Source organism: Pristiophorus japonicus, chromosome 1 (genome assembly GCF_044704955.1).
Source record: "Pristiophorus japonicus isolate sPriJap1 chromosome 1, sPriJap1.hap1, whole genome shotgun sequence".
NCBI classification, from domain to species: Eukaryota; Metazoa; Chordata; class Chondrichthyes; family Pristiophoridae; genus Pristiophorus; species Pristiophorus japonicus.
This window is the reverse complement of record NC_091977.1, coordinates 309,666,606-309,679,550: the sequence shown is the minus strand read 5'-3', so window position 1 is coordinate 309,679,550 and position 12,945 is coordinate 309,666,606. Positions and strand designations below refer to the sequence as shown.

Genomic DNA, 12,945 nt, shown 5'->3' with positions numbered 1-12,945 from the left:
ATAATATGGTGGAATTCTGCATTAGGATGGAGAATGAAACATTTAATTCAGAGACCATGGTCCAGAACTTAAAGAAGGGTAACTTTCAAGGTATGAAGCGTGAATTGGCTAGGATAGATTGCCGAATGATACTTAAGGGGTTGACTGTGGATGGGCAATGGCAGACATTTAGAGACCGCATGGATGAACTACAACAATTGTACATTCCTGTCTGGCGTAAAATTAAAAAAGAGAAGGTGGCTCAACCGTGGCTATCAAGGGAAATCAGGGATAGTATTAAAGCCAAGGAAGTGGCATACAAATTGGCCAGAAATAGCAGCGAACCCGGGGACTGGGAGAAATTTAGAACTCAGCAGAGGAGGACAAAGGGTTTAATTAGAGCAGGGAAAATCGAGTACGAGAAGAAGCTTGCAGGGAACATTAAGGCGGATTGCAAAAGTTTCTATAGATATGTAAAGAGAAAAAGGTTAGTAAAGACAAACGCAGGTCCCCTGCAGTCAGAATCGGGGGCAGTCATAACGGGGAACAAAGAAATGGCAGATCAATTGAACAAGTACTTTGGTTCTGTATTCACTAAGAAGGACACAAACAATCTTCCGGATATAAAAGGGGTCAGAGGGTCTAGTAAGGAGGAGGAACTGAGGGAAATCTTTATTAGTCGGGAAATTGTGTTGGGGAAATTGATGGGATTGAAGGCCGATAAATCCCCAGGGCCTGATGGACTGCATCCCAGAGTACTTAAGGAGGTGGCCTTGGAAATAGCGGATGCATTGACAGTCATTTTCCAACATTCCATTGACTCTGGATCAGTTCCTATCGAGTGGAGGGTAGCCAATGTAACCCCACTTTTTAAAAAAAGGAGGGAGAGAGAAAGCGGAATTATAGACCGGTCAGCCTGACCTCAGTAGTGGGTAAAATGATGGAATCAATTATTAAGGATGTCATAGCAGCGCATTTGGAAAGAGGTGACATGATGGGTCCAAGTCAGCATGGATTTGTGAAAGGGAAATCATGCTTGACAAATCTTCTGGAATTTTTTGAGTATGTTTCCAGTAAAGTGGACAAGGGAGAACCAGTTGATGTGGTATATTTGGACTTTCAGAAGGCTTTCGACAAGGTCCCACACAAGAGATTAATGTGCAAAGTTAAAGCACATGGGATTGGGGGTAGTGTGCTGACGTGGATTGAGAACTGGTTGTCAGACAGGAAGCAAAGAGTAGGAGTAAATGGGTACTTTTCAGAATGGCAGGCAGTGACTAGTGGGGTACCGCAAGGTTCTGTGCTGGGGCCCCAGCTGTTTACATTGTACATTAATGATTTAGACGAGGGGATTAAATGTAGTATCTCCAAATTTGCGGATGACACTAAGTTGGGTGGCAGTGTGAGCTGCGAGGAGGATGCTATGCGGCTACAGAGTGACTTGGATAGGTTAGGTGAATGGGCAAATGCATGGCAGATGAAATATAATGTGGATAAATGTGAGGTTATCCACTTTGGTGGTAAAAACAGAGACAGACTATTATCTGAATGGTGACAGATTAGGAAAAGGGGAGGTGAAACGAGACCTGGGTGTCTTGGTACATCAGTCATTGAAGGTTGGCATGCAGGTACAGCAGGCGGTTAAGAAAGCAAATGGCATGTTGGCCTTCATAGCGAGGGGATTTGAGTACAGGGGCAGGGAGGTGTTGCTACAGTTGTACAGGGCCTTGGTGAGGCCACACCTGGAGTATTCTGTACAGTTTTAGTCTCCTAACTTAAGGAAGGACATTCTTGCTATTGAGGGAGTGCAGCGAAGATTCACCAGACTGATTCCTGGGATGGTGGGACTGACCTATCAAGAAAGACTGGATCAACTGGGCTTGTATTCACTGGAGTTCAGAAGAATGAGAGGGGATCTCATAGAAACGTTTAAAATTCTGACGGGTTTAGACAGGTTAGATGCAGGAAGAATGTTCCCAATGTTGGGGAAGTCCAGAACCAGGGGTCACAGTCTAAGGATAAGGGGTAAGCCATTTCGGACCGAGATGAGGAGAAATTTCTTCACCCAGAGAGTGGTGAACCTGTGGAATTCTCTACCACAGAAAGTTGTTGAGGCCAATTCACTAAATATATTCAAAAGGGAGTTAGATGAAGTCCTTACTACTAGGGGGATCAAGGGGTATGGCGAGAAAGGAGGATTGGGGTACTGAAGTTGCATGTTCAGCCATGAACTCATTGAATGGCGGTGCAGGCTAGAAGGGCTGAATGGCCTACTCCTGCACCTATTTTAAATTTAAAATTTTTTTAAAAAATGTTTTAAAAATCCTCCAGGTTCCCACGCAGAAGGTGCAGTTACATGTGACTGCTCAGCCAATCAGGTACAGTATTCCACAGCTTTCTCATTAATAGTAATGAGAATGCCGTATCTACGACTTCTCATTGTTTTTTTTTCTCTAATAGCAAAGACACTAAAGATGTAATAAAAATTAAAAACACACCTCGCATAACTTTAATTTCAATTAATTTTAATTCATATCGGAAATAATTTTTTTCCAAGTTTTTTGAAAGTTTTTAAAATTATGGTTATAAATAAATGTTACTTAGTGGGCAGGGTTTTTAAAAATAATGTGTTTAATTTAATATTTTTGTATGTTTTTAAACACACGCCTGTAAAAGTAGGCTATGCACCTGCTTTTGTCAGGGGCAAGAATTTTGAAGATATTTGCTGGGCAAGATATGGGTAAATACCACAATCTTGCCCTTGCAAATGTCCTCGCTCCCGATCTGCCTTGGATCTGTCAAGCCCCAGCTTGACATTTCGGAAAAGCCGGTTTTCAGCGCATGCGCATTGTGCGCTGAAAACCGGCTTTGCCGATGCCTTCCCAGGTCCGTAGAAACTCCGTTCGGACCCGGGGAGGCCGGAATTTCGGGGCCAATGCATTATGTCAAACAATAAAACCAAATTGGAAGATTTGTTTACATACTCAAAGTTGGGTACCCCTGGTTGATTTACCTCAAAACATTATTAGAGAATCTGTGCATAACATGAGGATGGTACATAAATCATACGTGGAGGTTATGCTTATAGTCAGCATTGATTTAACGTTGGGGAGGCAGCTTGTAGCCTACAGTAATTGAACGTGTCTCAATTTTTTAAAGAGTCTAAAATGCCACAGTAGAAATACTGCAATTATCACATATTTTGAAGCTTGAAAGGTTAGCAGCACTTAATGTAATTACTGACTCACATCTTTGATTTTCTAAATATTATAAAGTAGGATTAGATAACCTGTACAGAGCCATCAAATGTTTAATTCAAAGTGTTCTCAATCAAAAATAAAATGAATCTTGTTCAAGTTTTGAATTTCGTCATGCAGAATCATATTTCCCATTTTCCATACTGGCTCTCCTAGATGTCTGATTGGGATTGACAATTTAGTGGCAATTAGCATTGAATAATGGGGCAGTATTGCTTCTGTGCACCATTACCCACAAGGACTTTTTAAAAATTCTGCTTTTTGTGGGGGTGATGGGGGCTCAGTGTTTAAAAACCATGAGGCTGTCAAATGGATAAATTCAGAGAAAATCAGTTTTTAATTTGCCGCTTTACTCGAGACTAGCAAGGGACTAAAAAAAACAGCTACCGATAACCCATCGCTAGTTACACAGTTCACACATCATTTTTAGGGGACGCAAACATGGTTCCAGAATTTCTGGAAGCATATGCTTGCGCCAGTAGAGTTGATGTTTACCAAGGTTTGTTTGTCTAGAATGCTGAACGTAGCCGAGTCTGTTATCTCCGCATCAGCCGAGCCAAGTGGGACTCTGGCAATGCAAGGAGCTCTCTCTCGGGTCCCCTTTTCCAAAACTCCATAGGCGTTGTGTTGTCAGGAGCAGAAGTGTGCAATTCACTTCTAGTTTTGCTTTGGTTTCAGCACAAAAGACCAATCACGCAAAAATACTCTGAATTCAGCAGATGAGGCCAAAACATTTCCAGTGGGAATCTAACAGCACCAGGATCACCTTCCAGAATGAGTATTTCACTGTTGAGCACCCTAGGACTTGCAAGCACAGTTGCGTTGCACATTTGACAGCTTCTGAGAAACAGTGGGAATCTCGTCATTCTTTCTTGCACAGAGAATGACAACTTCAAATATGAAAAGCGTTGGTTGTTCTGGAATTTGTGCAGTTCTGCACTGGTATCTTGAATTCAGCCAAGACTTTGATAGAACACGATAAATGCATTCATGAAAATTGTGCCTGCAAAGGAAGGCGAGGATTCCAGTGCATTCTACATCGTGAATAACAGCCCAAGTGTCTTGATTCTAAATTTTTGTTTTGTCTCCCTAAAATTACCTTGCTTATTGAGTATCTACTAAGCATTTCCTGTTTTTATGCTGACAAACTCCGGTTTGTCGAAGAGGTAAATTAAAACACTTCATGCCTTTTGAACAATCACTGCAGCGAAATGCAATCTGGAACCATCTTGTGGAGACCACAGCTGTTGGCAGGCCTTGTTTTGTGTGGGTCTTTTCACAAACATCATAAAACACTTTCTCATTCTGTTCACATACTTGAGGCAGTAATGATGAACTGCTTCACAGTCATCACTTTAGGAATATCTGTTGCGTGAGGCACAGTGAATGGCATGCAGGAGCTGAGCTGGACATGAAAGGTGCAACAGATGTGAGTCATCATTTAGCTGCGCACTGCGGTCAAACAGAGTCTAAATTCACAGTTGCTACTTCACGCCAAGCAACATTGTACTGTTCTGATGGCATAACTGCACATCTGGCAGTTATTGCAGAGTTGACAAAATCCAGATCGGCCAACACAAGTGCTGGCTTCTTCGCAACAAAATCGTAAATGACAAACTACATCACTGCTGAACGGTCAAGAATATAAAATAATTAATTGAAAATGAAGGAACTCGCAACATTTCTGACCAACCATAACTTTGTCACGGCAAAATAAATATTTTCTGGTGAAGTTGGAGGTATTGGCCAATCACCGCAGCGAGCAGAGCAGTGGCAAATGGAATTTAATTTGGAGAAGTGTGAGGTGATGCACGTTGGGAGGGCTAATAAGGAAAGGGTATACACATTAAGCGGTAGGCCACTTAATAGTGTAGTTGAACAAAGGGACCTTGGAATGCTTGTCCGCAGATCCCTGAAAGTAGCAGGCCAGGTGGATAAGAAAGCATACGGAATGCTTGCCTTTATTGGCCGAAGCATGGAATATAAGAGCAAGGAGGTTATGCCTTAAATTGTATAATACTTTTGGTTAGGCCACAGCTAGAGTATTGTGTGCAGATCTGGTCGCTGTACTATAGGAAGGATGTGATTGCACTAGAGAGGGTGCAGAGGAGATTTACTTGGATGCTGCCTGGAATGGAGAATCTTAGTTATGCGGACAGATTGGATCGGCTGGGTTTGTTCTCATTGGAACAGAGAAGGTTGAGAGGAGACCTCATTGAAGTATACAAAATATTGAGGGGCCTGGACATAGTGGATAGTAAGGGTCTATTTCCATTGGTGGAGAAGTCTATTACGAGGGGGCCAGTTTTAAGGTGGTTGGTGGAAGGTTTAGAGGGGATTTGAGGGGGTGCTTCTTTACGCAGAGGGTTGTGGGGATCTGGAACTCGCTGCCTAGAAAAGTGGTGGATGCAAAGACCCTCTCCACTTTTAAGAGATGGTTGGATGGGCACTTAAAGTGCAGTAACCTGCAGGGTTACAGACCTAGAGTTGGTAATTGGAATTAGACTGGATGACCTATTGGATGGAGCAGATATAATGAGTACTGCAGGGAATAGAATACGGCCAGGGTGATTTGGACTAGTTTCGATCGCTTGGATGGGTCAGAGAGGAATTTTCCCAGATTTTTTTCTCCCTAAATTGGCCTGGGTTTTTATCTGGTTTTTGCCTCTCCCAGGAGAGCACATGGCTCCGGTTGGGGTGAAGTGTAGAATGTTTTAGTATAAGGGGTGTCGCAATTGTGGTGAGGCAGATTGGTTGGGCTGGGTGCTCTTTGCCTTTCCATCATTGTTCATAGGTTTATATATAACCTTTAGGGCTGCTGACCAGGGGCCATGTGGCTCTGTCGGCCGGCGTGGACACGATGGGCCGGAATGGCCTCCTTCTGTGCTGAAAATTTCTGTTTCTGTTTCTAATTTGCTACTGGGCAAAATGTCCTGAGAAAAATCACTAAGCAGGCATGGCCTGAATTCTTGCATAACGTTGTGCCCATCCTGATTATTCTGATGAGCATGTAAAAATGCTGTGTTCAGCACTTTCTTATCCCTGGTGTTGCACTTATCTCCAATCCTTCCATACCTTGTTATCTTGATGCTCCCTTGTACTGCTGCGCAGGCATCCACTCTGTCTGATGATCCTCTGACTTTAGTATTTTGCTCACTTCAACACATAACCAGACACTAATTTGTTTTTTGGCTTGTCATTGATCACAATATAATCATACCTAACACTTCTCCCCCCCCCCCCCCCCACCCTCCACGTGCAACTTACAGCTTGAGCCGCAATTCAACAAGTTGCTTAGACACAAGATCCAGATCCCCCTTTTATATAAAAAAGGAAATAACAATTTCCAGGTTTCCTTTTCTTTTGTGCAGAAACTCAGGCTTACCGATGCATGCGGATTGCATGTAAGACACTGCATGCAGTGAGCATGCTGACATCATGGATGCAATGCAGGCACATTGCTGAAACCAACTTCGATAGTATGTAATGGGAAATTGGGGAAGGGAGTTGGCAGATTAGGAGGAAATTGTTTACCAATTCACCACCCAGGAGAAAGAGAATATATCGTGAAGATTGGTAAAGGAACTAACGTAATCCTTACTGATAAGGTATAAATATCCAATTTCTTGACTCTTCCATTTATACAGTAAATAGGGTTATTCATGTAATGTATTTTAGCTTGAAATCATTTTCAGTGGCCTTACTAGTTGTTGCCATTACATTTGGTCATACTCCAGCATAAACCATCAAGAAGATAAACTTCTAATACCCACTTCGCTACACATCCCTGAACTTGAGGTTTTGTTGATTTATTTGTTCCTACTACCACATTTTCCCACTGATTATTTTTGACTTTCCCTTCTGAATGTGGCCAGCCTTCTTGTAGCCCACCCAAGGGGTTATTATTCATGTGAGTATTGAACAGTCCTCTCCAGGACCAAAAAAAACCACATGTAGGCCCAGCCATCCGAATATGCCAACTTAACATCAAAGGCATCTTGTTCAAGATGTGAATACCTCGAAAGGTTACTCGAGAAACACAGCGTCGATGTCCTGGTTCTTGAAGAAACACACATTGAACACATCCACCAGTTCGACACGAGGACGTATCACATGTTTTGACCTAATCGCTTACAATAACCATCCCAAATATGGCCTGGCGTGCTGTGTCAAACAGGGCATACCAGTATTGCTGGAGTTTTCACGACAGCAATACGCGTAGGAGAGCTAACAATCGGCAATGTCTACAAACCACCACTCGTGCATTGGCCTGACCCACTACTCCCTCCTAGTCAACATGCATTCATCCATCCATCTCTCAAACTTTTAAAAACACCACACAATGGGCCCAAGTTTCCACATGATTTGCGCCTGATTTTTAGGAGCAACTGGTGGCGAACGGACTATCTTAGAAATCTCAATTCTCCACATTTTTTTTCTGCAGTTCTAGTCAGGTAGAACAGTTCTACTTTGGAATGGAATTTTTTCTTCAAAAGGGGGCGTGTCCGGCCACTGACACCTGATTTCAAAGTTTCCACAGTGAAAACGTACTCCAAACTAAAGTAGAATGGAGCAAGTGAAGATTTTTGTAGAACTGAAAAAACCTGTTCTACACATTAAAAAATCAGGCGCAGGTTACAAATTAGGCGTCCAGAACGAGGGGGGGGGGGGGAGAAGGGAACTCATTAAATTCTAAAATAAATCCTTATTTATACTTCTACAAATATTATACAAATAAATCCAACCTGAATAAACATTTATAAGCAAAGAAAAGATTAAATAAACCATCTTCCTACCTGTGTGAGAAAGTGCTTCAGGCACGGAGAATGCAGTCAGCCTGAGGCGCCCGTTCTTCCCACGGGGGGGGGGGGAGGGTAGGAGGCGCCCGTTCTTCCCACGGGGGGGGGGTAGGAGGCGCCCGTTCTTTCCCGCGGGGGGGGGTGGGTAGGAAGCGCCGGTTCTTTCCGCGGTGGGGGGGGGGCGAGCGGCGCCCATTCTTTCCTGCGGGGGAGGGGGTGGGGGAGAAGGCGCCCGTTTTTTCCCGGGGGGGGGGGTAGGAGGCGCCCGTTTTTTCCCGGGGGGGGGGGTAGGAGGCGCCCATTCTTCCCGCGGGGGTGGGGTAGGAGGCGCCCGTTCTTCCCGTGGGGGGGAGGGAGGCGCCCGTTCTTTCCTGCGGGGTGGGGGTGTAGGAGGCACCCGTTCTGCCCGCGGGGGTGGGGGGGAGGGGAGGGAAGAGGAGGCGCCCGTTCTTTCCCGCGGAGGGGGGTAGGAGGCGCCCGTTCTGCCCGCGGAGGGGAGAGGAGGCGCCCGTTCTTCCCGCGGGGGTGTAGGAGGCGCCCGTTCTGCCCGCGGAGGGGAGAGGAGGCGCCCGTTCTTTCTCGCGGGGGGGTAGGAGGCGCCCGTTCTTCCCGCGGGGGGGGTGGGTAGGAGGCGCCCGTTCTTCCTGCAGGGGTGGGGGGGGGGGGGGGGAAGGAGACAGTGAGAAGGCTGCAAGTGCTGATGTGCTGATGGCAATGTGCTTTTATTAAAAAAATGTTCAAAAACTAAACGGCTACAAAGAACTACAAAAATGGCCGAGTGCCAATGTTTTTTTCACACTGAGCGTGCGCGAACGCTCCAACGCGCACGCGCAGCGTTGCTGGCAGGAAAAAAACTAATTTAAATGGTACCCGCCCGCTCCCACTTACAAAATCGGCGCAAGTGTAGGCTCCGCCCCCCTGGGCGCCGCGCCAGGCAGACAAGGAGCTGCAGAACGCTCCAGAATCGCGAGGTTTTTTTTAGGCACGAAAAACGGGCGCCCAGCTCGGAGGGGCGCCCGTTTTTTATCGTGTGGAAACTTGGGCCCAATGTGGGGCTATGCAGACGCCAACTATAATGGAGAAGCAATTGTTCAGTGGGCTTCACTCGAGAATAAATTCCTCCTTTTTGATGCCAAAGATTGAGGGACATTTCATTCGTCAAGCTGGTAGAGAGTGTATAACCCAGACCTATGCTTCCTCTCAAGACAGCAAAGGGAAACCCAATCATCGCCTCCGGAACCATTCTTGTCGACTTCCCCAACAGTCAACACAGGCCCTTAATTATCAACGTTGGCATTGAAACTCCTGTCATTACGTGATAGAATTTCAAAAAAGCAGATTGGGAAACCTTCCGAAGGTCAGTTGCCACCAACATCAGGTGGCTTCTGCCAACCACCATCAGCATCAACCGCCATCAGCAGATTTATAGGAATTATTAACACTGCTGCAAAACGCAATATACCTGAGGGGGTTTAGAAAGACACAACCTTGTTGGACAAAAAAAAACGAGCCTCTCTACCAGGAGTATTTGCTGAACACGAACGCAGCCACCGCAATGCTGGAGTCCTTGAACGCAGTGAGACGTGAAAGGTGGAAGAGCTTTATGGAGAAGACTAACTTCACTCACTCCAGCAGGAAAGCATGGGCCCTGCTCCGTCAACTTGGCGGGGCAAAGGCCATCTTTGGGACCCAAATTTGGCCAGTACAGATTTCTGGCGCACTAACCAGAGGTGCGCTGCTTTTGTAGAATTCCAAGGGTGCCAAATATCTTCAGGCCGAGTTTGGCCGCTCCCCAGCCTCTCCTCTATGGTGGCGCAGCGTGGCAACTGGATTCGGGGGCGGAGCCAGTTCAGTGCCGGGACCTCTGCACATGCATGCTAGAGTGTGCGCACATGCTCAGTAGCTCCTCGCCCCCAGAATCTGTGTGCTCTGCAGGCTATGTGGGAGGGGCTGAAGCGCTCCGCCCCTATCCCTGGCCAAATGGGCTCCCTCATCGGCAGCCCGCTGCCTTTCCTTCACATAAAGGTAGGACTTCTATTTTTTATTTGTTATTGATTGATTGCTTATTACTTTGGTCTTGGTGCTTTAGGTGCAGGGTTCCTTTTTCTTATTAATTAATTGCTTATTACTTTTTGTGCTTTGTTTAGTGCTTTGTAAGTCTTGGTGCTAGGTGCAGGTCCTCTCAGCTTCCTTTTTTTTTTATTGAATGCTTATTTTTGTGCTTTGTTTAGTGCTTGGTGCTTTAAATGTACTTGCCTGCGCTGATTTCTTAACTCTCCAAGGGTTTTCTGTACGGGCCACAAGTGGCCACATACGCTGGCCTAAGTTAGTTTGGAGCAACTATTAGCTGTCCAAAGTGGCTTAAATGGCCAAAACAGGTGTAGATGATTTGTAACGCCCTCTTTTGGGGGAAAATAAAACTAAACTTAAAAAATAAATCCTAACCCTCTCACTTACACCGGCACAAATTAAATGTGCAGAATGGGGATTTTTAAGATACTCCCCCCAAAAAAAAGTCAAGTTGCTCCAAAAAAAAACAGAGCAACTCCTGGGCAAATTTGGACCCATAAACACAGGAAGGCCATCAAAGTGGACACTATTGAATCCCACTTGATACAAACATCAACGGCTCTGGTGGACAGAATTTCAACGCCAGGTGAAATGGCAGCTTTCGACAATTTGATGGTAGCACCAAGATCGTCAACTATCCATTCACCTGGACGAACTGAATGCAACCCTGTCAAAAACCAAATCCTTTAATCTGGTCCAGATTGTGTTTACCCAGAATTCTTAAAAGCACTGGGACCCAAAGCAAAGAGATGGTTGACCTCCTTCTGAGGTACTGGCAAATGTAAAATTCCACCTATTTAGAGGGAGACTCAAATAATTGTCCTCCTGAAGCAGGGTAAGAATGCACGTGAAGCCTCCAGCTACCGCCCGATCTCACTTTTTGCACTCTTTTTATAAAGTGCCGGAGAGGCTATTACTGCACAGACTAGTCCCCATCATCGAGCCAACCATTCCTAAGGAGCAAGCAGGCTTCCGGAGCAGCTGTAACTGCTGCAACCAAGTGGTAGCTTTAACAACGCACATTGAAGCTGGCTTCCAGCGCCAGCTCAAGACCGCCATAGCACTTGTGCATCTTGCAGATGGTACACACTGCAGCCACTATATACCCTAAACGTCACACCAGTGACCAAAGGGTCTGTACCCTCTGCCACATCCTCAACTGTGGTCACTTAATTCGACACTGACCAGGTATCAAATGTGGGGCGTTTCTCGTTTGTGTGACTCCGTGGCGCATCATATGTTCTTTTTGACTATTGACCCATTGGATTAGTAGGTGTTTCATGATATAAAGCAGCTCTTCCTGTTTATGCCAGAGGTTTACTGAAGTTTTTGATCTCCTGTTCTTAACTACTTTTTAAAATGTTTATTTCTAGGCTGGACTAACCCATGAAGATCGAGAGAAATACGTGAATGTGTCCCGGTGGTTCAACCATATCCAGCACTATCCTGGAGTCCGACAACACTCTGCTGCTGTCATCTTCATGAAGAACAGGCTCTATCCTACTGTCCACTAGGAAAGCTGCATACAGTCTTCATGAGTCGTGCTGAATCTGAACATCTGCTTGTCAGGATTGAAGTAGTGAGGGTTGACATGGGTACATTTGCTGATTCTAGCATACATGAGAGCAAGCCTCCTGCTCTTTTGTCTGCCCAGTATGTTTGCTTTCGGTGACAATGTAACACAGCAAATTATTTTTTACATTCTATTTGCTTTCTTCTTTAACTCCAAAATTAGGTGCAGTGTCAACATTGCAGGTTTTGTCTACTGTGCTACCATTTCTTTTTACCAAATCAAGTTAAAAATGGCTATGCAAAGTTGGCATGAGTCTTATTTCTGAGCAGAACCTTCCACATAGAATGGTATGGGGAGATAGAAATGCAAACCTACTTGTTTATTTTACAAATAGCATTTTTGGTCTGACTAAACCATCCTGGTTCAAGTTGCTGAAGGGAAATGGCTGGAATTCAACAATCTGGCCTGAATTTTTGATCAAGTAAATGCAGCTTACAGATCGGGTGAACGATGTGATTGCACTCAGTGCACGTCATTGAGGAAAAATTACAATGTTCTTAAACTACTCTACCTATCCTACCTAATACTAGTGATTAATTGGGCATTACAGAAAACTCTTGCTACCGAGCATTATGTTTGATTGTGGAAATTTAAATGGAAGGGTGCTGTTGAATGTACATTTTTTTAATATTTCAACCAGCTAACAGTTTTTTCTGGTTAATTGTGGCTCAGAAATGAAGTTCCATAACTAACCTATTTTGCATAGTTTTACATTATTTTAAAATGAATATTGTTTACATTATTTTTAATTTAAGATTGGTGAAAAAGTGCCAATTCTGAAGAACTTGTCAAAGGAAGCCAGCAACCTTAGCTCGACTGTGAAGATCCCTAACCTATTGTAACTATCATTTGATGCCATTTTACAAAGGTCCTCTCAAAGTAAACGTACACAGTGACCATTTTATGTTAAATGATCAGTATTTATTGGTTGGTGTCTGCAATTCGTACTCTTAAGGTATACTAAAATAAATCATAAATTGAAGCAAGTTTGGTGGTGCATCGTTTTGTATATGTGGGAAAAGTATGAATAGGTCACGATACGCACCCGAAATCTGAGACCGCTCATTTTAATATCTAATATCACACATGTTTTGCTGTTTTTGTTCTACGAAAGAACTGAAGCTGAGTAAACTTAGAAATTAAACATCTAACTGACCAGCTTCCATTTCACACATTCTCATAGTTCTTTCATGGATGGTGTTATCAATTGAAAGCAGTCATTCAAAATGTCGACACTCTGAGACGAGGAGCAGAATAATTGTTAAAA

At 44.4% G+C, this 12,945-nt stretch overlaps 1 protein-coding gene across 1 annotated transcript in view; it reads left to right on the top strand.

Annotated features, from left to right (window-relative positions):
* eef1e1 (eukaryotic translation elongation factor 1 epsilon 1) overlaps positions 1–12,665 on the top strand; it is a 28,409-nt gene extending 15,744 nt beyond the window's left edge. The window contains exon 4 of the mRNA XM_070873488.1: positions 11,479–12,665. Coding sequence (XP_070729589.1) covers positions 11,479–11,619 — 141 coding nt within the window. The 3' untranslated portion in view covers positions 11,620–12,665. The remainder of the gene's footprint in view (positions 1–11,478) is intronic.
* Positions 12,666–12,945: the final 280 nt, after the last annotated feature.